Source organism: Taeniopygia guttata, chromosome 14 (genome assembly GCF_048771995.1).
Source record: "Taeniopygia guttata chromosome 14, bTaeGut7.mat, whole genome shotgun sequence".
Classification (NCBI taxonomy): domain Eukaryota; kingdom Metazoa; phylum Chordata; class Aves; order Passeriformes; family Estrildidae; genus Taeniopygia; species Taeniopygia guttata.
The window spans coordinates 4483268-4507515 of record NC_133039.1 but is presented as its reverse complement, the minus strand read 5'-3'; the positions used below and the strand labels follow the sequence as shown (position 1 = coordinate 4507515).

Genomic DNA, 24248 nt, shown 5'->3' with positions numbered 1-24248 from the left:
CATGTCGCTAAATGTGGCAAAAAGCCAATTTTCATCCTGTTTTTGACTGAGCAAATTGGTCAATAAATTTCCTCTCTCACTTTTTCTCCCGTCTTGCAATGATGTCCTACAATGTGACAGCAGTGATACGTATAAACAGTAAAACACATGGGAGATATGATTTAACATGGAATTTTTCATACTCAAGGAAGCAGAAGACATTGACACTATCCACACAGAGCGACTAATCAAAATTACCATATGTATTCTTAGGCTACAGAACAGCTTGATTTACTCACGGATTCAAGGCTTATCCTGTCATGGGTAGAATCCTTCCTCCCTATAATAAGGATTTTTTTGGAAGCACCCAACCAGAAAATGTAGTGAAAATGCCTGCAGAAACCCCATGGAAATACAACATAAAACATTTCAAAAACAAAAATAAAGCAGCAGCTCAATTAAAATGTGTAATTTCTACACATAAAGGAAATTTGTAGAAAAACATTTCATTTGTACCCATTGGCTGAAAGTGGGAGCTGCATGGTGAAGTGAGAACACTAAATTCTGCTGCAACCCTTAAATGCTGGTGTGTTTTAAGAGATAAAAGCCCTCCAGCATTATACTTAAGCATGATTTTTTCTCCTTATCGTTCTGGCTCCTATGGAGAATGAAGATTTCGGAGTGAAAGGAAAGCAGGTAGGACCAGTTTTTACCCATTCAATCTGCCCTTCTTCCCAGGAAAGCTGAGGGTGACCCTTCCACAGCTCAGGCCAGAGCACAAAGCCATAAGGGCACTTACATGTTTGCATTAAAAATGCAGCAATTCCTGCTTGTGATGTATTTTGCCACTGAAGACTCAGAGTTATTTAAAAACCGCAACTCCTCAGCCACTCACCAAAATAAATACAGGCTCTGGCTCCAAGCCAGAACAATAAATATGTCCTGGATTTCTGTTTCTACTGGAAGATTGAGGAACATATGGAGAGCCAGACAATAGTTTTATTATTTTTCTGTTAAGCCGTGAATGCTTTTGTTTACGCGTTTCTGATGGATACACACTGTGGAGTTAGCATCAAAAAAAAAAAAAATTGCTGGAAGAGCCAAAGAGTGGCAAGAAAAACACACAACTAATGAGGCACCAGAAGCAGAAGGCACTTCCCTGCCCACCTCTCTCCAGGCAAGAGGGGTTGATATTTCCTAAGGCTAAACCTGAGACTCAAAGCCTTGTCTCATCTCATTTGACTTTAAACGCAGAACCAAATTAGCAGCACAGTGACCCCAGGCTCTTTCTGTAGTAAACATGGAATGACACCTCAGGGTGTGATTCAGATCTCAACTTCATTAATTCGCTTGCTTGAGATGCCTTGATGGTGAGGAGTTTAAGTTGACTGTTCTCACTCCTTTCTGGGCGTGCACTGACAGCTCAGACATGGCCACTTTGGGGCTAAAACAAACATCAGGCACAGCAAGGATCATGTGTGGGCCCAAAGGGAGTAGATTTTGAACACAGCACTGTGAAATTTTGGATAAACACATTTAAGGAAGAGGGGAACCTGGAAATAAAGCAGGAGGGCAGCTGACCTGGGTGACAGAGTGTAGCTGTCACTGGAAAGTGTGGGGGTGTAAGATATGGCCATTTACCCAGGGACTACAGGAGTGTGCTGCTTAATTTTGAATGAAACATTAAATTATAATAAACATTAAACCCCCACCACAATTTATCATTATGTCCTAAGCAAGCTGGTTGGAAAAGTTTTTGTGATTAAGCTGGCAAAGGTAATTACTGAAGGGAAGAGTGAAACGTCTTGTTGCTACATGGCTCACACAAGTCCCAGTTCCCACTTCATTTATCACCAGTCCCTGCAGGGAAGAGCTCAGAGCAGGGCTGTGGCTCCAGCTCCTCCTGGAAGATGATGCCCACAGAAGCAGCAGTGTGAGAGGAATGGCTGAGGGGAAGCTCACAGCAGATTATCCCCATGTATCTGCTGTTCTGGGCAGCAAGACTTAAAGCTCAGTCTCTTTTTCCAAGTGCACAACACTCAGAACACTTTTGGAAAAGAGTTTCTCTGTTTTCCCCTGTTTTTTAAATGCACACACTGGGTTAAAACCTGGGGTTTTGCTTGGTTAGGATTTGGGTTTAGTAGATTTTTCTCTCAGATTGACAAGGACAATCAGCAGCAGCAGAAGGGAAATGGGCACTTTCTGTTCAGACAGAGATTGAGTAGTGTGAGCTGCTGCCTCCATCCAGGACACCCTATCCACAAATATCACAAATATTGGGTTTGTCTGTACCCAAACGTGTCCACGCTGAACAGCAACAGATGGTGCTCACAGATTTAAACCCCCTGAGGCAGGCAGAACAAGTGCCTAAGAAACACACCTGGACAGAAATGAATATTTAAAGCTGCAAAGACATTTCAGCACAGGAGTGTACCTCTCCCATTGTAGTATGCAAAAGCAGAGATTAAAAAGTAGTAATTTCTCCTTCAGCATGCACTCACACTTTGTCTCCTTCTCATTTGCTACCACATATCCTGCGGAAGGGAAGATAAATGAGACCTGTACCACCATCATGAATATTCACATTCCCCAAAAATATCATTGCTTCTATTTTTCCTTTAAGAGGATTACTTTTCCTTACTTCCAACACCCAAGAAATTATTGCAGAGAATTCTAATTTCAACCCTTTCTCAGGGTGAGTAGGACCTCAGAGTAGAATTGGTCAGCACCAAGAAAGTGGATGAGTTTTAGAGCAATAACACCCAGAGCACTGAACAGACCTTGACCAGACATGCAAAGTATAGTTCCATCATTATCTTTCTTTTGTTCACTGAAGCCCCAACAGGAATTATATGGAAGTTTTTCAACATAGAGTATCTTAAAACCTCATTTTTCTAATGCTGAAGAGTTGCATGGAGGCAAGTTTTCCATAACTTATTTTATGTGATAGTAAAATATGTGCATGGACACTTTAAAATCTGTAATTGATAGATAACCCCAGGGTTAATGGCATTGCCACCAAGGTGACCTGAGGGAACTCTGACAAAGCAATTAAAGTAGTGCATTTGCAAGAAAAGAATATGAAGTCATTGTGACAATCTGGGAGAGAAATATTAGCCAGCTGCAAATGATACATGCTCAAAACAGAAACCCTAATGTTTTGAGTCAGCTCATCACTGCCAGAGGGCAGCTGAAAAATTCACTCAGCAAACACATAGAGTGTTTTATAAAATTAGCTAAAAGCAGACTATTTGCTGAGAAAAATAAACCAGACATGGTTTGGAGAGACTTCTGAGAAAAACGGTCCAACAGCAGGTAATTAGAGAGACTGTGACTGAAGAGGGGATTACTAAAAAGGCACAGGAGATTAAACAAGTTTCCTTGTCAGGTTCTGAAAAGCCCTGCTCCTGTTTTATAATGGACTCCCTCAGTGAGGTCCAGCAGGCAGGGTCTGCTCAGGAGCAGCTGGTTCATCTGCCAGGGCTGATAACGGCACGGGGCTGAGGCAGGGAGGCAGCGCAGCACTCAGCCCTGATGGCTCTGCTGGTAAAGGTTTATCATGGTTTAAATTAACAAACGTGGCAACTGTTGCTCAGGACTTTGCAGTTTCTCTTGCAAAGGAATCCTCTCCAATTCCTGCAAGGCAGCCCCGAGTTTTGAGGCTCTTTGTCTCTCAGAGGTCTGTAAGAAGGGGAATTTTTGGAATTAAAGGGTTGCCGAGTTCCAGAGTGCACAGATTTATTTCCCATTTCAATCTGCTCAGATCTGGAGATGACTTGGGAAAGAGGTTTGAATTTTATGTTTTCTTTTTGCTGAAAATATCTACATTCCTGCTATACCTTCAATGTCAAACAGACACAATGGCATTTATTTCCAAATGTATTTCTAGGCAATATTTCTCCTTTGAGTATCAAGTGCACTCAGACTCAGCAGTGAACCTTGAGTCTTGGATGACATCTCAATAGAGAGCTTGGAAAAATAAATAGAAGCCTTCTTTCCAGTGAGGAAGGAATAATATATTCTCAAGTTTGACATTCCTTCTGCTTTCTCTCCCTGGAGAAAGGAGAAGAGATGGACAATTGGAACCAAGGGATGTGGGATCTGTATCAAGTTACATTTGTAATTGGACATCATTTTTATCTCACACTGCATTGGCCACACCGATTTTAATTTTAGCAATATTTTTTTATGGGGTATATTGGGAAGAAATTGGAAGAAGTGGCAATTATAAATAGTCCAGTAAAAAGGGTATCCAAATTCATGGATAGATGGCTGACAAAGGCAATACTCTGCATTTCTGGCAATCCACTGGGGTTTATTATAAGTGGTTAGCTCCCCTCTCCTGCTTTTGAAGAAGACAGAACAATAATAGCTCTTTCTCTGATGAAAGGGAACTGAAAGAAGATGAACTTGCTGCCAGGAATAAATTGCCTATTTTTGTAATACATTGTCCTTCCCATATTTTTGCATACAAAAAGAGCCTAAAAGATTTTACTATATGTTGTGACATAACAGAGGCTTGTAGAGGGCTTTGATTTTCCAACAATGCAGCATTACCATACTTTGCAGTCACATTCATACAACAAAGACATCCTCTAGCATGGGCTGCAGACAGGCTGATATTGAGCAGTGGGTATCATCAGGCACAGATAGTGGCAATTCTGAATATTTTATGCATCCTACGAATCCTCAGGACACTTCAAGCTGGAATCAGCACAGTTTCCCATCAGGTGAGTGATACATGGTGATAACTCAGCTTTTGCAGCTTTAGGTACAATCCCTTTCCCTCTGTATGTATTTCAGGGTTGTGTTTGCAGGACTATAAAAGTAAGCTAAATGAAGCTGGGATGTTTCATAACATGCAATTACTTTCAGGATCAAACCCTGTGACTTGCAGGGATGTGAGAGAAGCAGGGGGCTCATCACCAAATGTTTCTTATATGCAATTGAGAAATTCTACTAGAAGAAAAACATAGTCAGTGTAAAATTAAAATCTATCTCTTGCAGAATAGAAACATCACTCTCAAATGTTTTACCTCATGCAAATCAAATCAAGTGATGTACATGGAGAATAAACACATTTAGAGGGAAGACAAATGAATGAATAGAGTATCTTGACTAGCAATTAGTTTCTGTGCCCAAGTACCATCAGTGCAAAATTGATGAGCAAGGTAACCTTTGGCTGCACTTTAGCAAGTTCTTCATTAGTTTTCTGGCTTTCCTTTGCAAATATTTTATTTCTTCTTTCATATTGAGGTAGATGATCCATCCTGCCTGCAGCACCAATGTATCTGTGCCATGCTATCCGTGCAGGTTCTTCCTGCAAGGAACACCACCATTGTCCCCAAGCCTGACTTCCAGCAAGGGCAGGCAAAGGAAGAGAGAGTTTTCTTTCCTTCTTTTCAGAGATCTGAAAACTGGACCATCAGAGATTAAATAACCTGGAGGTTGACGGTTTTCAACTGAATCAGTTTGAACAGAAATCAGTAACAAACTTATTTGCATCTTTGGAAACTCCTCTTGATGGGCACAGAGGTAGAGGAGGAACATGCTGATTCCTGAGGGGAGAAAAAGGTGGGGGAGATTTGGAGTTGTCAGGCAAGGCTATGTATCATCCATTGGTGGCTGCTCCAGTCTGTAACTGGTTGAGAGGCCTCCTTTGAACATTTGTCTGCCATTAGTGCTACTCAAGGCACTGAAGTGTAAGTGCTCATCGACGGGAATGTGCATGCCCTGTTTGTTGATGCTCTGCACGAGGGAATTATCCGGGAGAACAGGGAATGTTATAGATCTGTCATTCCTATACAAGCTGGAATTTAATTTAGGCTTCACTTCAGACGTTTCCTTTCCACATATTTTCTTCTTCATTTCACTCCTGTTGTATCGTGTATCTCTCTTCCTCGCAGATCTGTGCTGCTGAGCCAAATGATAATGATGAAAGTTGCAAGGAAATGCAATGTATTCTGGCAGTATTGCACTACCTGCAGCCCTGCTTTGAAATGAAATGTCACAATTCAAGGTGTTATTGAGTGACTTATCAGTTACTTGACTCCTCTGAAAGAGTGGGTCTGATAGATTCCTTTAATTCTTCCAGGAAAAACAGGAGATGGGCGATCAACAACAGAACATGAAAGGAAGTAGAGAGGCAGGATTATTAAGAGGCAGTCCCAGTGCATGGGGAGCCAGCCAACACAGCTGGAGCAGCTGGGGTGCCTCAGCAGGGCACACAGGACCAGCCTCTCCCAACCAACTTCAGCCCAGATTTTATGCCCCATAAAAAAAGCTCCTCAGTGGTCAGTGGGGAACTGCAAGTAAATCCAATTCCCTGGGCTGTACTGGGCTGCACAGGGCAGCTTTTGCTATTCAGCATTAGGAAACCGTCCTGCTGCTAAAGAGTTTAGCACATATTTATAGCTTTGTTTCAAAGTCCAAGCTTTAACATTCTTTTCAGTCTTTACTGTGATTTTTTGCCCTCCATTCAAAAACTGCCTCAGAGTGCAGCGAGCGTGGCTATGTAGCAGCAATATATTCTGAATTGTCTTCTGCTCTTGGATTCCAACCAGCAGTAAAATGCACTCCGGGAGGAGAGCTGAGGAGTGCTTAATTAGAAAAAGAATGTATGACCGCTCTCGGAAAATGGGCATCTGACGGAGCCTTGGCACTGTCAGAATGATGCTGTATCAAACAGCCCTCTGCACAGCAAATCTCAGAGGTGAACTCATTACACTGCCAACCACACAATTGCCATCTTCTCAGAGACATCAGGCATGACCAGCAGAAACAGATGCAATTTTAGTTAAATTAAAGCGTGCGTACTACTCGAGTAAATAAATAAATAAATAACTCTACATAAAACATTACCTTCTTTTTTTCTTTTTCATTTGATCTGCTCCACACATGTACCAAACCCACAGCTGTTGCTTTTAGTGATAAAAATAAAATGGAAGTGCACTTCACCCCAGTGGAATGACAGAAATAGAAAATATGGAACCATGTAATGACATTTTTATAATCCTTTTCCAGAGCTGAATGGCACTTTAAACATTTTTTTTGTTTTTATTTTTAAAGATCCATAGAAATAAAGAAAGTAATACATAAAAATATTTTTTTTCTTGAAAAATTATGTATAAAGAGAATGCAAGAGTAAGCAATGCCCATCCAGGGAGCAGCTATTCTGATAAATGTTTAACAAAGAAAATACTAAAAGGAAGAAAACATTTTCTTTTTTTCAAGCCTTGGCATCACAGCACAGCACTTGGGCTTTATGGGAAAGCCCTACAGCATGGGGTGATAGAAGGATCCAGGTTTAAAGGGACCTTAGGAGGTCTCTGGTCCAAACTCCTGCTCAATGCAGGCTCAGCCATGAGATCAGAGCATTTCAAAGCCATTTCATTAGCAATGAACCATCCTTCAATTCCCTTAAAAAAAAAAAAAAAAACCACACCAAAAAATCAGAACTGCTGACTCTCCACAGCACCTAGAATGAAATGTTAGAAAAATCCCTGAGGGTGTCTGAAACCCAGTGTGGGGAATATTTAAGCTGGAGTACTCACATCACTTCCAGCCGAGCTGTCCTGGAGTCGTTCCCTCCGGAAGAAACGACCTCACAGGTGTAGTCCCCGATGTCACCCGACCACGTCTGGCTGATGAGGAGGGTCCCATCCTTCTCTACTGTGATCCTGGAACTGCTGGATGGATTTATCACAGCACTGTCCTTCTTCCAAAGGTACCTGAGTATCACAATGCTTCTGTTATTGATCACTCATAAGAACACCAGAATAGATTGATTTTAATTGTCTGGAAGGGATCAGCTCCTGTCAGCATGTGTTAAAAATGACAGGCCCCTGCAGCTACTTTCAAGAGCAGTGTCTTTTACAAATTCAAGTTTTAGATCAAGCAATCAGAATGAAAAATGTAATTCCATCCGAGATATAAAGTATTTTACCAGGAAAAGATGGATACTGTTACATGTCCAAGTTTTTAAGTTCACCCCACCGGAACAGAAACTCTGCAGTTTATGGTGGGTGTTGGCCAGCTCTGTAACACTGGGCTGCCAGGATCAGAAACTTGTTGAAGGCTTGCTAGAGCTCACATAGCAAAAACATAGCAAAAACAGCCCTCCCAACATGTAATAGAGGTGTGGGAAACCCACAGACTCAATTTCCCATCTCTGAATTTTTATACCCATATTTCCTTTCCAAAGTTCTTTCTGCAGTTCACCCTTCAAGCACTCGCCAAGCTCTTCCTTGCATTTTATTTCATTTATGTTGCTTTCAGACTACATTAATTTTCATGGCAAATTTATTTTCAAGTTCTGAGTTTAATCTAAATGCTCTAATTCAAATTTTAATAGTCCAGACAAATTCTGGTTTCCTTTACATGGTTAGAGCAGACTATAAGCCCAAGTTATTGAGTTGTTTCCAAAAACATGGGCATCTCTGGCATGACTTTTATGCACCCCAGAGTAAAGACTTCTGAAATTCTATTCCTTCTCTTTGGCTTTTACTCTCATTAAGTATCAGCCTCTGACAAGTTGGTTTTATTGATAGTGTATTAACCTTGACAGTAAAATCATGGAAGGCTATATTGAAGTCATGAAGTGGAACATAGCTCATTGTAAATAATACATAAGGCTGAAATGGAAGATGGGCTTTATATGATTAATGATACAGTTTACAACCTTATAATGCAGTAATCAGGGGTTTGGTGTGAAAATCTGGGGTCCCAAAACTTTTCACCTACTGCTATTCATGCAGCTTATGAAATCAAACTGGGATAAACCAGAGAAGCAAGAAGTGCCACCACCAACCTGATTGAGATTCTGGGGTCGTGCGTGGCCTCGCAGCGCAGGGTGGCTGTGGTGCCTTTGATCACTGTGCTGTCCTCGGGAGGGTGGACAATGGAAGTGCGATCTGAAAGGAGCACAGCCAGGTGAATTAGAGCCTTTGGCCTTGGCTATTCACTCAGAGAGCAGCCACCGAGCCTTTGTCGTCCAAAGCAAGAGGGACACTGCCCTTCAAGCCTCTGCTGCGAAGGCTCCTCTTCCTCTACAGACTTTGTGACACAGGGGACACGCGGTGGGGTGTGCAGTGCACAGCAGCGCAGGGCACGAGTTAAGCCCAGAGGAGAATGGTACAGCTCTCCAAACTCTGCCTTGGCTTGTGCAGATGTCTGTCAAGGCAACTCCCTAAAGTCTCAGTGCGTGTGTGGAAGCAAACACTGAGTCAAGAAACAAACTGCACTCAAAAACACAAACAAGACCGAGGAAAATCTGTGCAAAGGAAAACGCACTTAAAAAAGATGAGAAAGAGGTAAACTTAAACAGCACCCCACAGCCTCATCAACTCCAGGACAGTGGAGGAGCTCCTGGAAGAAAAATCTTCCATATCAGAAAGATGTTGTTTACTTAAATGTTTCAGAATATCCTTACTCAAGCCCCTCCTAGAGGTTCAGAACACAATAATTGCTGTAACTACAGCAACCTGATTTGGTGTGAAAGATCCCATTATGTGTCACACACAGGAGCAGCAGCAGAGAGCATCAGCTGAGGTAGGGAGACAACCAGGATGAGCTTGGAAGATATGTGGATAATGTTAATAAGTCTCAAATCCCTGCAGAGATAATCAGCATCTACTGAGACATCTCACACATGCACAAGAACGGACCATCAGCATAATCAAAAGCTGACTCTAAACATCATGGAATTTTTAGCATTACTCCTGATGCACCTATGTAAGGCTTCTGGCTTTATAATGGTGCTATTGCTACACAAACATTAGATTATATTCACTTTTCTTCCCCTCATGCAGTACAATGAACAGGAACTATTTTTAATACCTGTAAGAACCATAGCTTTGAGAATTAATAGGCAGTATCTCCTTTACTTGATCCATACACCTGGATATCAGTCAGTTTACAGCATCCTGAAATTTCTACCAACTTAATATTGTCAATAAGACATAAACATGATGGACACAAATATGTTACAGTTACTGTCAGGAATGTTTTCAGGTAATCCCAATTTCAAAAGGAAAAATGTGGCTGATTTAGCTTGCAGAGTTTGGGGATTAATAAATGCCAAATATGCACCACACATCAGCAGCACAATCAGTACTTCAAGTGCTGGAGAGAAGCCACAACATTTGTCTATTAATCCTCATCATCTTCATTATTTTCAGTTGCTCTTAGTCCCTGCTCAGGGATCATTATTTTGTACCTTGAGTAGTGAAAACCATGTTACCCTTCAATTGAACTCACTTAGGAGTTACACAGGTGAACCTCTTGGATCAGACTCACTTCCTCAACAGAAGAAATATAAAAATATAGAGATCAAGAGAAAAAAGGTGAATGACAAAACCATTTCATAGGATGCCCTGTCTCACACAGTCTGCAGTGGGAGGGATTAGCTGAAATCTGCTACACTTTGATTTGGCTTCCAACAGCATGCAGAGCCACAAAAAATACAAAATTGTGAGGAAAATCCTATCCTGTTGTGACTGTGGCCACTGTCTCAGACTGGCCTGTGCTGCCTGCAGACTCCCGGAGGCAGAAACCACCTGAAACCAACCAAATCTACAGGTTAAAAGCTCAGACTTTCAATGCAAGACACCAAAGCAAAACCTGAGTAAAACTGTAATTGTGATTGAAACTCTATTTAAATAAACTTCCTTTCACAAAATAGATATTTATATGCATAATTCTCCAAACAAAAAGGGTATTTGTGATAGGCTTCCTAAAATAGGCACATTATTCCTATTAAATCATACAAGTTATGCTGTTAACGAGAAAAGCATAATTACTAATGAAAATTTCTTGAGCGTACAACAAAAACTGATTAATACTTGATTAAAGTTAGACTTTAAACAAAGCATTATCCTTACTCCACACTGTCAGCATCACAAAAGCATTCAGAGCTCCTTCAGAGTTGGCTGCACAGCAAGTGTAATTGCCAGCATCCTGCAGGAACACGGGCGCTATCTGGAGCCCTCCAGACTCGAGGAGAACGAAGCGAGGAATCTGCACCGAGCCACTGGCTAAGATCTGCTCTCCTGAAACACACGGGGGAAGCAGCATGGTTAGTGTCAGGCAGGGTCAGGGATCAGGCACTGCAATCCCAGCTCTCCCAAAATCTTACAGCCTGCCCAGGCAGCTGGCTCATGATGGCCCCACAGCGAACCCGCTGGGGAAAGAGGCACTGAATGGATCTACAGGATCTCAACAACAGGAATGGGCAGGAAAATGTGGATTGCAGCTCTTCTACACATTAATAACTGGCTACCTTTCTTCCAGGAGATGGCAGGTCGTGGAGCTCCTGAAACTTCACAGGTCAGTACTGCAGTCATCCCCTCGGTGACTGTGGTGTCCTCTGGGGGCTGGATAAAGGCTGGCTTGATGTCTAGAATAAAAAATTCAAACAAACTCAGTACCTCACCTCTCAGAAAGATCCTTTAACTGTTACCGTGGACTACTTTACATCCACTTTTATAGAGCTGATCACGGAGAAGGACATGACAATAAGACATGAAAATCTTTCAGCAGTGACTGTAACCTTTTCTTATTCATCTCCCAGGAATTGCCTAATCCTGTTTATTACCTACACAGAAAATAAAAATCTATCAGTACTTGTACCTGTACAAGTAAGATAGGTTAAAGAAAAAGGAAGATAAAGATCAAAATGAGTGTTTGGGGGGAACTTGAGAAATCTAGATAAACAAAACTATTTTCCTTCATCTTCATAACAGAGTTCTTTAAGATGAAAAGCAACTTGAGAGAGGCATTAACTTTGAAACTTAAATGTCAGCCAAAAGAATTTAGAACCTGAGCCTTATCCAAGACATTTTCTAAGTTTCTTTCTCTCTTATTTTCCCCCAGTTGCATTTTATTGCAGTTTTTCCCCTGCAGTTTCCTATATCTATATTGAACTGAACTGGGGGCTGATTTATTTTCTGAGGCCAGTAGGAATTCTGGTCAGCATGTGCAAAGTGCTCTTGGGCTAAAAATCAGCTTCCTGAAGGGAAGTTTAATATTACAGAAATGACTGTTAATAATCACTGTTAAAAGAGACTACTAGGATTTGTAATTCTTCCATAGAGAAGCATGCACTTCATTAACAAAACCATTTAATCTGACTTTTTGGCCAGAAAAGACATTTAACTTGAAATTTCTTTCTTTTTTCTGACCAAATGCATTTGCAGAGAAAGGCAAATAAAATGATAGCATGCACAATCATGAAGCAGTAGCTCAAGTTCAGAATGGAATTACATTAGAGTGGAAATTGGAAGGAAATGAAGGAAAGATAAAAGTATTTCACAATTAATTTTCTTTTCACCAAGATCTCTTTTTGCCATGTGAAATAGGGGAGTTCACCTCAAGCCAAGCTCTCCTGAGGTCATGGAGAGCTTTTCCACACGATTCAGCAGATTGCTGAGGCCACAGGGGCGTTTTGGGGTTCCTTACAGCTGGGGCAGCTCCCCTTGACAAGAATTCAGAGCTCTGCGGTTGAACTAAAGCAGCTCTGAGAAACGCGATGGGTGTGGGGTCACCAACAGGGGTGACACCTCCTGCAGCCCGTGGCAGCACTCCTCACTCACTGGTGACATCCAGGTAGGTGTAGGTGTGGATCTCCCCAGCCTGGTTGCTGGCGAAGCACTGGAAGATGCCGGCGTCCTGCGGGCGCAGCGCGTGGATGCGCAGCCCCCCGCTCAGCAGCACCTTGTACCGCGGGTTCTCCAGCCTGCTGAGGGGAACCGAGTCCTTGTACCACACCAGGGTGGGGATGGGAACACCTGCTCAAGCAAAAAGAAATCATTATTAGTCTTTGCAGAGCCTGTTTTAGGTTATATCCCCGTTTTCCCGTCTTTCTACGCCGATTTGTATTTTTTCCAAGCTGCTTTAAATAAATGGAGGCTGCATCTCACATTATCAATGGTAATAACACACTGCAGGACATGAGGGAATAAAACCAGCAAATACTAAGGGAGAATGTTGACAAAACATGTTATCAAATTACTTTCTTCACCCAATCATATTTCATGCTACTACAAAATAAGATTTGGAGCAATTTCATGTTGAAAGCCAGAATCATGCTCCTTAAACAGTGTGGCAATACAGCCAGTCTGTAAGGCTGTTCTATCCCAAATAAGATTCCTCTGTGCTTCTGTAGCTAAGATAGCTGAAATACAAAGGAAATGGCAAATTACACATGAAAAACGAAGCGCTCACATGGCTGTACTCGAGTCCCAGTCTAGCAGCTTAGTTTGAGCAATGTACAAACAACAATAGGATAGCTTTAAATTATTATTATTTTTATTCAGTCTCAAGCTTCACCTGCTATTTGAAAAAAGCAGGCATAAAGAGAAATAAAATTCCTAGCCTAGATAAAAGTTACAGTCCCATTTATTTCTGTTTTCTTTCATGAGCATGTTCCACAAACCCTGACACAGTTATTTCACACATATTTTTGTTGCTGTCATGTCCCTGTCACCTGGGATGAAGTGGCTGCAAATTTATTATACACAAATAGTGTAGGATTCTCTTTTCCTCAAGAGATGTCAGGGGCCTAGAACAGTGTTAGACAGCTGTTCCCATCCCATTGCTCATATCAGACAATGTTTTATGTTTACATCCCAGAAATCCCCACTGGATCAAATGCTGTTGATTCTGTGCAGAGATCAGAAGTGAGGCAGGTATTTTATTATGTGATTAGATAATCACTGAGTAATTAAGATTGGAAAAGACCTCCAAGATCATAATTTCTCCTTCCAATACTTAACCAACCTTCCTGTGCAGAAATGCTTCCTGATGTCCATCCCGACCCTCCTCTGGCACAGTTTAACACCATTTCCTCTCATCCTGCCCATTGCTCCCTGGGAGCAGAGCCCGACCCCGTCTCACTGCAGCCTCCTGTCAGGGAGTTGTGCAGAGCAAGAAGGTCCCCCTGAGCCTCCTTTTCTCCAGGCTGAGCCCCCTCCAGCTTCCTCAGCCTCTCCTCACAGGCTGTACATGCCAAACCCTTCTGTTCCTTTCCCTGGACACGCTCCAGCCCCTCAATGTCCTTCCTGAACAGAGGGCCCAGAACTGGGCACAGCACTTGGGGTGTTTTTGAACACTTTTCACTTAAAGCCTCAGACCTACACTATTTCTCGTAATAAGGTACCTTATATACCTTGTAATAAGGTCTCTTGTAATAAGAGACCACAAACTTAAATTCATGGGTGGGTGAAATTCGCCCAAATAGAGAAGTGTCACCGAAGCATGGAGTCACTGATGAATTGAGCATCTGCAGACAATGAATTTCACTGCAATGCTGGCAGTTACTTGATGTTCCGAGAGCTAAAGTGCCATGGGAAGATCTATATAATCATCATTATCATTTTAAAACTCCCAGAGTTAAATACTACTCCATCCAATATGTGATGCTTCTATTCACATATTTTCTCAGTGTACTTATTCTCTTTATACAGACAAAAGCTGAATTAACTCTGGAAGGAATGTACAAACAATGTATGGAAATGACTGAAAAACAGCATCCAATTGCTGTTGTTACTTTTATAAACATGTATAATTTACTTCAATCACCTCTGATGCTTTTGTTCTGCTGATAAAATAAAATGTACTCATAGTGCAGATAATCATCTCAGGAAGAAACCCACTATGTAGAAGTGCATTGTTTGATAGAGAATAGACATGATGTAGGAGCTTGCAATAGGCATAATTTAAATTTCATACAACAGCCCATATACAGAATTAGAGTAAATTTCAATGTTCACAATTCTTGGTGAGAGTGTTATTCATCTCTTGAAAATCCTCCTGGGCAAATACAAATTATCACTGAGTAATGAAGAAACAGATGATGCAAAATGGAATAGTTCTCCTGATGCTGAGAAGCTTGAAAATTATTTCAAGTTTAAATAATAGCAACTCCATTTTCCCACACATTAGACTTGATAGGCACCAAGGAAATAATGAAATCTTGCATTCAGAACACTCAAACCTTTAACACTGGTGTCATTCCACAAATCCCATTCTACTAACAGTATTGGCAAACCTTCTAATCCTATAATCACTGTGAGATACACCTTCCTATCACCAACTCAGCTGACAAACTGAATATTACCATCTCTATTTCTCTACTTTTCAGTTACGGGTATCTTCCTCCACTCAAAGTTATGAGTCTGAATAATAGGATCTTATCTGAGCACTCTGATGCCTGTCAGCAGCGTTCATCTGGGCTTTAGTGATCTTCCCAGAGAGATTTGACTTCCAAGTTGTACACACGTTCTCTTCTAATTTTGCTGCCTATTTGGTTGTAAAAAATGGTTAAACCCAGCTTTTCTCATCTTCTACCCACCCCACAACCTTTCCTCTCCACACACCCCTCCCTCCCCAAGAGGAATTTTGCTTTTTTTCTTCTCTAAACAACTTCTGGTGAAAAAATTATGAAGAGAAGAAAACACTTTAAAGACCTTTTGCACTCTACCTTTCCAAGCAGTACCGGCCTGACCCTGCTGCTCAGGAGGTGAGAGTGGCCTAAAAGACTGGCAGTAATAAATAAAATAACCTTATTTCTCAGTTGTATGCAGCACTATTCATTTTTCACAGACAAATTAATCTAGTGTCAGGGGGAGGAGGGAAGGCAGGAAAGAGAGACGCTGGTTCCGGCTTTGCCACTTCTTCTGTAACCTTGGGCAAATAACTGAGGAACCCGAGGCTCAGCTCCTCCATCTGTGAAACAGCTGCTTGACTCTCTGCCAAATTTCACTTAAGAACCTCGATGAAAGACTCAGGATATTCACTGTGTCATCTTTGTTATTTATTTTTTACCGCCTCCTCTAGATCCCAGTGAGCTACAGGGGAATCCCCAAAGCATCTCTTCCATCTACTTCTCTAAACAGGTAGAACTGAAGTGCAATTAACTGTGCTCCCCAGACACCACCACCACTGCCTGCAGCTCGAAACTTTCCACAAGCAAATCAGAAAGAGCATTTAAAGGAAACCCATTGAACATTCAGGCAGCATCAGCCACTGCTGGAAGATAAACAGCAGAGCCTGGTTCCTGTGGCCTGATACCCTGAAACTCCATTACAGGGAGTAGGGAGCTGGTTGCTGCAAGTTGCAATTTTATTTACAGTTAATCTCTGCTTATACTGTGAAATTAATCTGTCTCTCACACATCCATAGTGCACGAAGTCTTGGCAAATGGGCTTTGTGCACACAACCTGATGGGGCTAGGGGAAATACAATCTGTCTTCCATTTGTAGCAAAGGTAGAGGGCAGCTCTGCAGCTTCCCCAGTGCTTTGTTCTCCCAGCTCGGAGCAGGGAGGCAGCAATCTTCATTTACCCTCTTTTTAAGTGCTGGCAATTGCTAGATTTGTGTAATAATGGATCAAATTTCCTCTGTATTTAATTCTAATACCTACCCCTTAAATGTATTATAGATAGTCAAAAAATAATCCATAGGGAAACAGGTTTTCATGCTCCTGCACCACATTTATCAGCAAATTAGATGTGCACTACAAGAGCTGAACAGAAATAATTAATTTTGTCTAATAAGGGTTCCCATATCTCCACTGAAATGGTTATGAGTGCCCCATTAACCCCCTTGGGAACTACTCAAAGACATAGTGAGGGTAGAAGGGAGAGTTGAAGTCAATCTCACATCCCGATTCCTCCAGGTTTTGGGTTGGGTTGTCTTTTTTTTTTTTAATTCATAAAAATATTTGAGAGAGCAGATGGGTTCCTGGGGAACTCCACTGACAGCAAGTCCTGCTGTGTTTTGCTTAAAAAGCTATTAATGAACAAGACATTGTCTCTTATCATCTGATAGCTCCATTTCCATAGGAGCTTTTTGTAAGAGATCTCATCATAGGCTTCTGAAATTCCAAATCAGCCACAGCTCCCTTAACACACACACTTGCTTATCACACAGTTTGCAAAGGCTCCTAGAAAAGCAGTTCTGACTCTTTCCTACATAAAACATAGGAAAAAAATTCTTAAATTGTAGTGGCAATAACACAGTCACACAGTAAAAATGTCTTTATTGGCTCTGATTTGGAGGAAGACACCACACAAATAACTGTTAGTAAGGTCTGGCTTTTTTAACCAAGGATGTGATCTTTTTCCCTAAGGACCTCATGGCATTTTATGTGTGTTGCTTCTTAAAATCAGCACCAGGGAAAGTGAAACAACAAAATGTTCAGTCCCTCATCAGAATCATGGAAAAATTTGGTGACTTTGAGAAACCTGCACTAAACACATGATGACAACATATCCTACCTGACAGTGCTGAAAGAGGTTGGGAATGCATTTCTGTGGAACTCAACTTGAAGCCTCATTTTAGTCAGGTGGAATTCTACACTTTTGAATCCTTTTATATTAATAGGCCACCTACCAATTAAAAACTACCTGTAATAGTCGTCCTGCAGATTTCATAACTACATTTAGATGACAGAGTTACTGACATTTTTATGCACTATAATAGTTCCCTAAGTTTTAGAAGAAAGGACATTGTGATTGTTGAAAGTAAGGACCGTTTGCATTGCAAATGATGGGTTCCATAACCACGCTCCCCCTTCAGCTCATTTTTTGGTTCAAGATATTTAAATCTCTTCTCTAGTGATACCTCTGAAGCACAGGCAGAATTCCAGAGTGACAGGAGCAGGACTTGTGCTCCCCACAGACAAACATCAACGTGCCAGAATTATTCCAAATTAAACTAAACTACAGGAAATATGCAATTCTGCAAGGGGAAAGACCAACCCTCTTCCTTCTATATGGGACCTGTGATAATCAGCAATACCACAGAGACTTCTAAACATTAAAAACTTACAAAGATGGTTTATGCAAGATGATTTCTTCCAAACTGGACAGACACATGCCATCAATCCAGGCTGGAACACTTTTGTGCACTCACCCATGGCCTGGCACAGGATGTCCACGTCCTTCTCCACCTCAGCCAAAATCACATTCTGGGGTTCAGCCGTGAAATACGGAGGTTCTTGGGGAAAGCAAACAAAAGTCAACAAGCAAAGCCACAGCAAAGAGATAAACAGGAGTTCATTAAAGAATATTCATCACAGAATCTCTCTACAGCTGGTGCATTTGGTGTGAGGGGTTACAAACAGATTTGTACAGATTTGTTTGTCTCTATTTGGAGGTGGGGGTTTTTTGGTAGTAAAAACATCATAAAAATAAGGCCTGACAATGTTTTCTATGCTGAGTATGAATTCCAGAGTCAAGTCAATGGAAGGTAAAGATTTAGGGGTTTGCACTGCAAATTAATACTCAGAGCAGGGGCTACTTTTCATTTTATAGGGCTGAATCATGGAACATGTTAATTTTTTGCTTAGAAGGGCCCTCCCCAGAGGTTTATAAAGGTTTATATTTACAATGTACATTTTCTAGTATAGTTTCCTTCAGTATCTAGACTGCATTTCACCTCAGCAAGGCATGAAGTATGTCAAATAAAGTGCCATGGCATGTCACAGAGTCGACATCAGAGGACAAGTGCAGCATAATTAAAAGAAATTCCTCTCAACTGTTTTATTTCATGAAAGCAAACAGATTTAATGCTTTAATTGAAGTTATAGTAATAATCATAAAAATCCCCATTTTATCATTAGGGTGAAAGAAAAGATATTAGATGTTTAATTAAACAAAGACCAGACTGCAGAAATTGCAGAGTATGCTGGCATGTAGCTCTTTCTTCTATGCAGCATAAAATTGAAGAGCATCATGTCAAAGTCCCAGAGGCACTAAGGTTGCAGTCATTATCATGGTAACTAAAAACTGTCATAGTTTGTTCAATGCAATTATCATGAGTACTGGTTTTAGAAGGATTTTACTTGATTATAAATGCAGTTCTCTTGCAGCATAACAAAACTCATTGGTGAGTTTTAGGAAATACAGAAAAGGCAATGTAAGTAGCTTGTGAAACTGAGTTATTTGTATTTCCATTTTAAGGAAAATTGAGTATGTTTTAAAATATGTAGGAAGCTGCAATATCCAAGGTCATCTGAGCTGACCTGCTCTCAAACCTCTTCACCAAACATGACTGGAGAAAAGAACTTGTAGTTATATTATTGCTAGGGCATCAGCATTTTAGTAAATAAAATCAAAGCCATATAAATTTATACTGCACAATCTTGTTGCTACCTGTAGCATAGCAAGCGTGGCTGTTGTCGCACAGGGGTGAATCAGGAGGCACCAAGTTAGAACAGAACCTCCCTTTTCCCAGCAGTTCTTCCCTCTCACTACAATAAAATACTTGCTTGGGTGTACAGAACTGGGGTCTTGTCTGAGCACCAATGGATATTACAATTCTGTATTCATTCCAAATAAAGCCAATCAATATTAGTCTTCAGCATGCCATGCAGGGGAGGAAGGGAGGTTGCAAACAGCCTGGAATAGTTGTTTACCCAGCAAAACCAATAAAAACAAGCTACCTGATTTATTATATTCTAATAATATACATGTGTTAACATTATTGATCCTCACTGCCTAAATATAAAGCTATTAATAAACATGCATAATAAGCTGTGATTTATTGCGCATGATCTCATGCGTTAATCTCAACAACAAATTGAAAAGCCGAACGTTTAATTGAAATTCACTGATGGCACACACTTTGACATGTTTGATCAGCTAAGTTGCTGAGTCCTCTGCAATTCATCTAAGTCCGTGTTTTTACTCCGAGCACTCTCCTTCCTCTCATGCCATCCTCCAAGTCCTGCCTGGTGTTTTTCTTGTGCTCCATTTCCCTGGATGTTAACTTTTGAATTTCCAAACCTTCAGCACAGTGTCCTTATCGATGTGTCCTGTCCATGGCTGCACAGGTCAGTGTCCACATGTCCATCTCTCACAATAAAATTTGAATCTTTCATTCTATGGCAATCTGATGTGATTGTGGGGTGAGGACAAAGCAACAATGGGCCAGGAAGGCATCCAGACACATTCACAAATCTAGACATTCCCTTCTAAGTCTGGGCTTCTTCTGTGAATGTCTCTCCAGTCACTGGAGTTTATCTTTTGCTTAGGAAGGTCCTGACTGCACCTTTCCTTTTATAAAGGATTCTGCTCTTAACAGGCCAAACTCTAAACTTGGCAACCTTCAGCCACCAGCTCTCAAACTTTCTCCTGGATCAGCAACATACTCCCACACCAGTGATAAATTTGCAGATTTATCTTCACTGTGGGCCTGCAGTCCAGCTGCAAAGCACCCAATGTGACCTCAAAGCTGCTGTGGTTCCATGACCTCTGTTTATGTGCTGCTGCTGCACAGCTCCTGCAGTTACACCTGGCATATTTACACAGCTGTCTTTCCCAGTGTCCCTCCCAAAATCCTAATCTGCAACCTGTGCTCCTTCCTTTAAATCCCACACAGGCTGTTTGTCACCCTCAAGGAAACTTCTGACATTAAGAGATGCTTAGGGGAGCAGGTATCAAGCAATGAATTACGTGACAAAGAGCCTGAAGTCAGTGACAACTGTCACTTAGCAAACGGGATGTGATGTTCTATAAAGAAGACTCACATCAGTTTTTCTGAAAGGAGCAGTGAGAAACAGAAGCAGACAAGACAGAAAAAGAGCAGGAGCAGCAGAAAGATGCAATCTAAAGGCCACAGGCAAATCCCAGAGGACTTTCGGTGCCAACAGATTTGATTTCTACTCTTGAAGCGCAGACTCACCTTTTCCCCCAGACTAAAGCCTGCTGAACTCTGTTCACAGCCACTCCAGCAGCTGGAGGCACTGCCAAATGTGACACCTGACACAGAGACAGAAGCTGCCCACAGATGAATCAGATCCTATTCTTGAAAGATAAGCACTGATACAGAAAACCTTCCATGAGCAACTCTGCAATTTATGGCCTGTACTGACTAAAACTTGAGACAAGCCTGGGTGGCATGGCAAGGCTGATTGAGAAGGGATTTCTGGAAGATCCAGAATAGCACATGGACAGCAGAGCTGTGCTAAAATCTAACAGATGGGGAAAATTAGCCCTGGTAGTGCAAGAAATGAGGGAATTTCAGCAATATTGGTGTAGGGATACCCTAAGGGGTTTTGAGACAAATAAAAGAGTGATTTCACACAGAACCTCATTATGTCTGGGGTTGGAAGTGACCCCTAGAAATTACCCAGGTCAGTCCCCCTGGTTTATCCAGGGAAGGCTGCAGGTGTGTCTTTATAATCTCCACAACCTCTCTGAGAAGCCTCTTCCAGCGCTCTGTCACTCTCCAAGTAAAGAAGTCTGAGTTTTCCATGCAGCTGGGCAGCTTTTCCACACCCATGTGCCATTCACCAGCAGCATGGATGCTCTAAAGGTCCTGTGAAGTCAACAGAACTTGGGCTGTGGAGGAAACAGCTCCATTTACAGGTGCTGGGCAACTGCAACCTCAGCCCCTCACTTTTCAGAGGTGTCAGATGTATCATCTGACAGGTTTTGTGCCCAAGGGCCTGAATACCCAGCATTAATTGCAAGGGAGAAATTCAGAGTATCTGAATTTGGGTTGTACAGCACCTGGTGAATGACTGTCAGAAAGAGGCCATAAAAATGCAGCACTATTTATAGGGGTCAGATGGCATTCTGAGGGGGCATTCTGGGTGGCTGTATACATGACTCCACTGCATATTTATAAGGCTTGGTTTGAATCACACAGTATGAATTTAACATTTACTATTGTAGGCAATAATCATGTGTTGAAATTTAATATGTGTGGTGAAATTACAGTGTCTTCCAAAGAATATAATGTGCCAGACACAAGTCCCCACACATGGCAATTTTTAGGAATGACAGTAATTTGCCAGTATCAGGTCAAACATTTAAATTTTTTGGAAATTATAGAATCACAATAGTTAGAATAGGAAAGGTCCCATTACTCCAAGTTCACCCTGCTGGCATTGTGGTGTGTGGCAATGAGAGGGGTCACAGCCCACATTAGGCTGAAAGAAACAAATAGTGCATTGTTCAGATATTGTATTGGTGTTTGACTGATCTTCACTAAAATGTCAAGTAGAAGCAGGGAGGGAAAATAGTATTTGAATATAAATTGGTGTTTTTAATAGTTGTTAAGGATTTTTGTTGTTGGTTTTTTTTTTTTTTTTTCACTCGAAACATCACTTGGAAAGATGTGTCTTAGAAAAGCCCTTGGGAGCCTGCAAAATTTGATCCTGTTCTAACTTCCCCTGTGCAAAGTTACATGGTCACTGATTTTAGCATTCAAAAGATAGCAGTCAGCATCCATTACATACCCTTCAAGCTGCACTGGAGATGTGTGACCTAATCCTAGATACACACATGAAAGTCAGAAAGAACAGAGAAAGCCCCAGGGGCTCCTCCAAAGCTGAAATTCCTGAATCTCTCAGAAACTCAGAGCTGCATATTTAAGAGGGAAATCGAGCCTTCAACATGGAAGTCTTCCTCCAGCATTACCATAAACTAATTTATTTGGTGACTATCTTCTAAAGGAAGAGGAACTGGAAGCTTGACAGCCCCTTGTAGGTACAAAGTCTAACTCCAGACAGAAGATCAGACTGGCCATGCTGGGAGAGAAGCCCCATTGTGGATGCAGGTACAGCAGGCTCCTTGGAGCAGGAAGTTTCTTTGCATGAATATCAGGTTAAAACAGAGAGAGATGAAAAGATCTGTGTGGTTTCTTTCTACCCCCACTGTGAGCTGCAGTCTGTGTGTTCTGAAATAACAGCCCAGGGAACACATGTCCTGTCTGCAGGGCTGAAAGGAGGAAGAACTTGTTGGGAATACCAGAGACAGAGCTGGGCTGCCCAGAAGTCCCAATACTTCCCTCTGGGACAGGTCCTGTTGCATTTAGGCTCAAGGTAGAATGTCTGTGTCCATCTCAGAATCTCTGAGTCTTGACAAATCAAACGCTGCAAGTATTTCTTTCCTTTGAGTCCAAACTGTGATTAGGTGAGTCCAAAGACATTTTGTAGTATAGTTTCCCTGAAAACTTATTATTTTCTTACACAGTAGATGAACACAGTCATCAGAAGTTTCCCTTAAGCACTACACATGAAAAATTATTTCCACTACTTTCAAAGAAGGCATCTGTAGTGTTTCAAAGTGTCTGAGCTGGAGCCAAGAGAGCTGCTGTTTCCAGAGGCCTGAGCATGAGGCACTGAAGTGCTCATAGCTACAAAGGGAAATAACTCGTGCTCTGGCAGTTCTGTGCACACAATGCAAATTCCTGAGCAGCAGAAATGGACAAAGAAGACCCTTCAGCATCTGGACACTCCTGGAGAACGGGGAGGGAGAAACAGCCCCACAGTGCATGTCAGAGCCCAGCCAGCGGGCCCTTCACACCAGCACTGGAACTTTTCTGTGTCCCACAGAGCTGAATCCTCCCAGGAAGAGAATAACATGTCTTTTAATGTAGATCTCTGGGCACAAAATATTCTCCAAAAGAAGGGAAACCCTCTCCTTTGACTCTGTTTAATTCATTTGTATTCCTTTGGACAGACGAACAAGACTTTAACCCTCAGTTCTGTACAACCACTCATCATGCCAGGCCCTTTCATCAAATTGTTTTTCTCATTTTTTTCAGGTTTTACTATCTGACTGCATTTAATTTAAAGAGCACTTTGGATTTCATACAGTGGAATAGTTTGGTTCCCCATTTTTTTAAGCTCCTAAAATTCATAATTTCCCGTAGAACAGTCACTTAAGAAATGACTATTGCCATTTGTCACGAAAACTTGCAGAAGTGGAGCAAAAGAATTTAAGATTATCTCAGCTTTCAAATTGGTTTGTTCATGGGAAGACTCTTTAAATTACTTAATCTTCAAACTGTTAGTGATAAAACAAATGTGCTCTTATCTAATCTGCAACAAATCTTTCCCAAACTGTTACTCTGCCAAGCGAGGAACATGATACCCTTTAAAAATTTATAACAACTGCAGCTAATAAAACCAAGGTTTGGAACCACCTCCGTTTATCTTTTCTGGAACAATATGAAGATGTCAGGGAGCTCTTTGCCACATTCAGAAGAAAAGTGCAGCAGCACACAACTAGAGGATTTTCCTCCTGCTTATGCAGTACTACTCTAATACATTGGAGATTCAGGTTTCTTCAATATTATTGTGCTTTTAATTTACAGACTGAGATATATTCTCAGAAATATACAGCAAAACTTCTGAGATAATACTGTAGGTTACAAATAATAAATTAAGTACAACCTCTGTGCTAAATTCCACTGCCTTCTAATAGAGCTTTTGTCGCCATCTGAGCCACACTCAAATTGTATGACTTAGCTGGAAAA

General features: G+C 41.4%; 1 protein-coding gene across 5 annotated transcripts in view; it reads right to left on the bottom strand.

The window, feature by feature from the left end:
• The window catches only part of SDK1 (sidekick cell adhesion molecule 1), a 384502-nt gene that overhangs the window by 126485 nt on the left and 233769 nt on the right, over window positions 1-24248 (bottom strand). For all 5 annotated transcript variants that reach the window (XM_072935801.1, XM_072935799.1, XM_072935800.1 and 2 more), the window contains exons 9-14: window positions 17892-17975; window positions 12570-12764; window positions 11258-11374; window positions 10860-11027; window positions 8789-8891; window positions 7533-7709 (exon numbers count right to left, since the gene is read on the bottom strand). In XM_072935801.1, the coding sequence (XP_072791902.1) occupies window positions 7533-7709; window positions 8789-8891; window positions 10860-11027; window positions 11258-11374; window positions 12570-12764; window positions 17892-17975 (844 nt within the window). The remainder of the gene's footprint in view (window positions 1-7532; window positions 7710-8788; window positions 8892-10859; window positions 11028-11257; window positions 11375-12569; window positions 12765-17891; window positions 17976-24248) is intronic.